This window comes from Sinocyclocheilus anshuiensis, unplaced genomic scaffold (assembly GCF_001515605.1).
Source record: "Sinocyclocheilus anshuiensis isolate Anshui unplaced genomic scaffold, SAMN03320099.WGS_v1.1 scaffold799, whole genome shotgun sequence".
Taxonomy (NCBI): domain Eukaryota; kingdom Metazoa; phylum Chordata; class Actinopteri; order Cypriniformes; family Cyprinidae; genus Sinocyclocheilus; species Sinocyclocheilus anshuiensis.
In genome coordinates, this window is record NW_015548231.1 from 946,572 (window position 1) to 949,710 (window position 3,139).

The window sequence follows — 3,139 nt, forward strand, 5'->3', positions numbered from 1 at the left end:
TTCACTGCTGTGTGTGTGCACTTTGGATGGGATAAATGCAGAGCACTAATTCTGAGTATGGGTCACCATACTTGGCCACATGTCATGTCACTTTCACTATTTAATTTCTTTCTCCAAAAAAAAAAAGAAAAAGATCAGAATACACAATTAATTTTTAATGCCCATCAATAGATAATGATGTTTTTGGTGCCAGATGTTGTATTTGGTCAAACAGCATTTAAATCATTATTATTAGTTGTAGTAGTAATAATAGTATTTATTATATTATTATTATTATTAATAATAATAAAGATCATATTATTACTTTAAAAACAGCCTAATTAAAGAAAGAACATTGAAGCTGTAATGGAAATGCACAGCATACTGTGTGTTTGTCCTAGTGTCAGCAGGACTCCACCGTTAATGTGCTGCTGTATTTACAAGACTGAAAAACAGCAGCTGTGTTTGAGATTATCATGATGTCTCATTATAAGAACAACACCTGTCAATATTTCATTACCTTTGTGCGTCTGGCTCCATCACTGTCTGAAAGTCAGTTAAGGTCAAAATCATTTCAACAAAAGTACAACAAAAGCTGTTGTGATGAGAAAACCAGGTGCATCACATTTATTTTTCATGTGAATTTGGGAACAAAGTCAAAAGATAATGCGGGCTAAACTTGGCAGCAGTGACAGTACCTCTGTCCTCCAGGGTGCATTGTGTTGAGGAGAGAGGGGGAACTGAAGATTTGCATTCTGAAACAAACACTTTCCCCTCCCACTGGATCCTGTCCTCTTTAATCACCTGGACCTGAACATTTAAGAGACATTTAGAAACTGAGACAAAATAACACAGCCATGCACAACAGTGCAATCAAACCTGAGCTGTCTTGATGGAAACATTACAGAATAAGAGGGCCGGTTCATTTACCACACTGGGCAGAAGCTGAGGATCCAGGCCGTACCGAGACTCTGTCTTAGAATTTGACACTAGACTCGTCTGACAAAAGAGAGGAAAAGAAAGTGATTCTTCAGTAAATTCAATACAGATCATGTGGGCCACATGCTTGTATAATACATGAGACTGAGACAATTAGATAACTTTTCATCAATCACATACAAGCCATACTGACGACACTTAAAGAGCACTTACTCATTAAAGTTCACTCTGTCTGGGAAAAAGAAGTGTGATTGTTACAACTTTTTAATTTAGATATTTTTGAATTTCCAGAACTTTTCTTGTGTTGTGCTATTGTTTTATTTAATGACAATTTTGTTTTATTTATTAAATCACTAAATTAGAGATAAAAGTTCACCATAATGACAGATGCTTACACTGTCACTGGTAGAAACATTTTTTTTACATGTATGTTAAAATATATTTTATTGTAGTTTACTTTAAAAAATATTTAATCATTTTTTGTTACAATGTAGAATTACAGTGAGAATTTTGGTTTCAATGCATATTAATCTGGGACAGCTAAATGATTTAATACCAGATAAAGGTGAAAAACATTTAAGAATAATATTATATATAAAATATAATATATATAAAATTGTATAAGATAAAGTAGAATGAGTATAGGATTTTAATTAGTTTGAAAAAAGAAAAATGTACCCTGAAATACGACATAAAAAAGAAAACAAAATGGTACAATATCCCCCGATCTCCCCTACAATGTCATGCACTCACTGGTAATGAGTAGCTTCTCTGTGGCATTCCTTGATTCGTCTTATTTGTAATCTCAGGAACAGGCTTTAACACTCCTGTGACAAGACAGGATCAAAAATGTTAGCATGTTCTTCCATCAGACAGCTAAATTCTCCATAGATTGTGATGTTCAAAGATGTATTATTCTTACCTTGGTAGCTTTGCTGTGAAGGGTCCCAGTACAGTGACTGAGGCCGATGGCCTGCTGCGGTTCCTGTCGTTTGGGTCATGGGGGTCACACTCTGCTGATCTGGGTTCAGGTTTGGATAGTGATATGAAGGAAATGGACAGCTGGGTGAAGGCCTGTTTGGGGTCCTGGGACTCTGTCCGGCCCATGGCTGTGGTGGTGGATGTGTATAGCTGTGGTTTACTGCAGGAACCTCCATTCTATGACCAATTCAATCTACCTTTATAATACAAGACAACATTACAGAGCAAAGTCATTCCTTTTCATATGTGACCCTGGAGCACAAAACCAGTCTTAAGTCGCTGGGGTATATTTGTAGCAATAGCCAAAAATACATTGTATGGGTCAAAATTATCGATTTTTTTTAATGCCAAGAATCATTAGGATATTAAGTAAAGATCATGTTCCACTAAGATATTTTGTAAATTTCCTACCGTAAATAGATCAATTGATTAGTAACATGCATTGCTAAGAACTTCATTTGGACAGCTTTAAAGGCGATTTTCTCTATATTTTGATTTGTTTTTGTTTTTTTTGCACCCTCAGATTCCAGATTTTCAAATAGGCTAGTTGTATCTCGGTCAAATATTGTCCTATCCTAACAAGCCACACATTAATGGAAAGCTTATTTATTCAGCTTTCAGGTGTTGTATACATATCAATTAAAACAAAAAATGACCCGACTGGTTTTGTGGTCCAGGGACCAGGGTCACATTTCATAAAACGGAATGATAATCCCAGATTAAGCCCAAAATACCAGTATGTACACTGTAACCTTTCTGGCATGATGCAATTCAAATTTGTATTAAAAAGCTTCTCTACATACATACAAATTCGGTCTATTTATGTCAGTCATACTGTCAAACAGTGATTAGCTGATCGTCCATCACATCACACCGGTATAAATGCGCTCATCCGTCTGAATGTATTTGATTCCACACTACTGAGAAAATGAATTTTTACCATGCGATGCTTCATGTTATTAGGAGATTTCAGCACGAGTCGTCCCGAAAATTGAGAGATAGTTGGTATTAGTACGGAAATACGGGTATTGATGCAGAAAGCGGTCGCCTGGTTACCGTCAGATCACATTTTTAACGTGTCAGTCTTCAGCTCCGTCACTGCTCAGATGGTAGAAACCTCAAAACGCATAGAAACATGGCATTTCAATATTTTCAAAAGCCCTCCGCCTTCCGTACTAAAAGCACACCGTCTTCAAAGTCTCTACTGTGCGCACAGTTAATACGTCTCACCCAAAATGTA

At 36.3% G+C, this 3,139-nt stretch overlaps 1 protein-coding gene across 1 annotated transcript in view; it reads right to left on the minus strand.

Moving 5' to 3' along the window:
• LOC107654639 (protein transport protein Sec24C) overlaps window positions 1-3,139 on the minus strand; it is a 14,522-nt gene extending 11,383 nt beyond the window's left edge. The window contains exons 1-5 of the mRNA XM_016441817.1: window positions 2,840-3,139; window positions 1,841-2,096; window positions 1,672-1,745; window positions 910-978; window positions 659-789 (exon numbers count right to left, since the gene is read on the minus strand). Coding sequence (XP_016297303.1) covers window positions 659-789; window positions 910-978; window positions 1,672-1,745; window positions 1,841-2,075 — 509 coding nt within the window. The 5' untranslated portion in view covers window positions 2,076-2,096; window positions 2,840-3,139. The remainder of the gene's footprint in view (window positions 1-658; window positions 790-909; window positions 979-1,671; window positions 1,746-1,840; window positions 2,097-2,839) is intronic.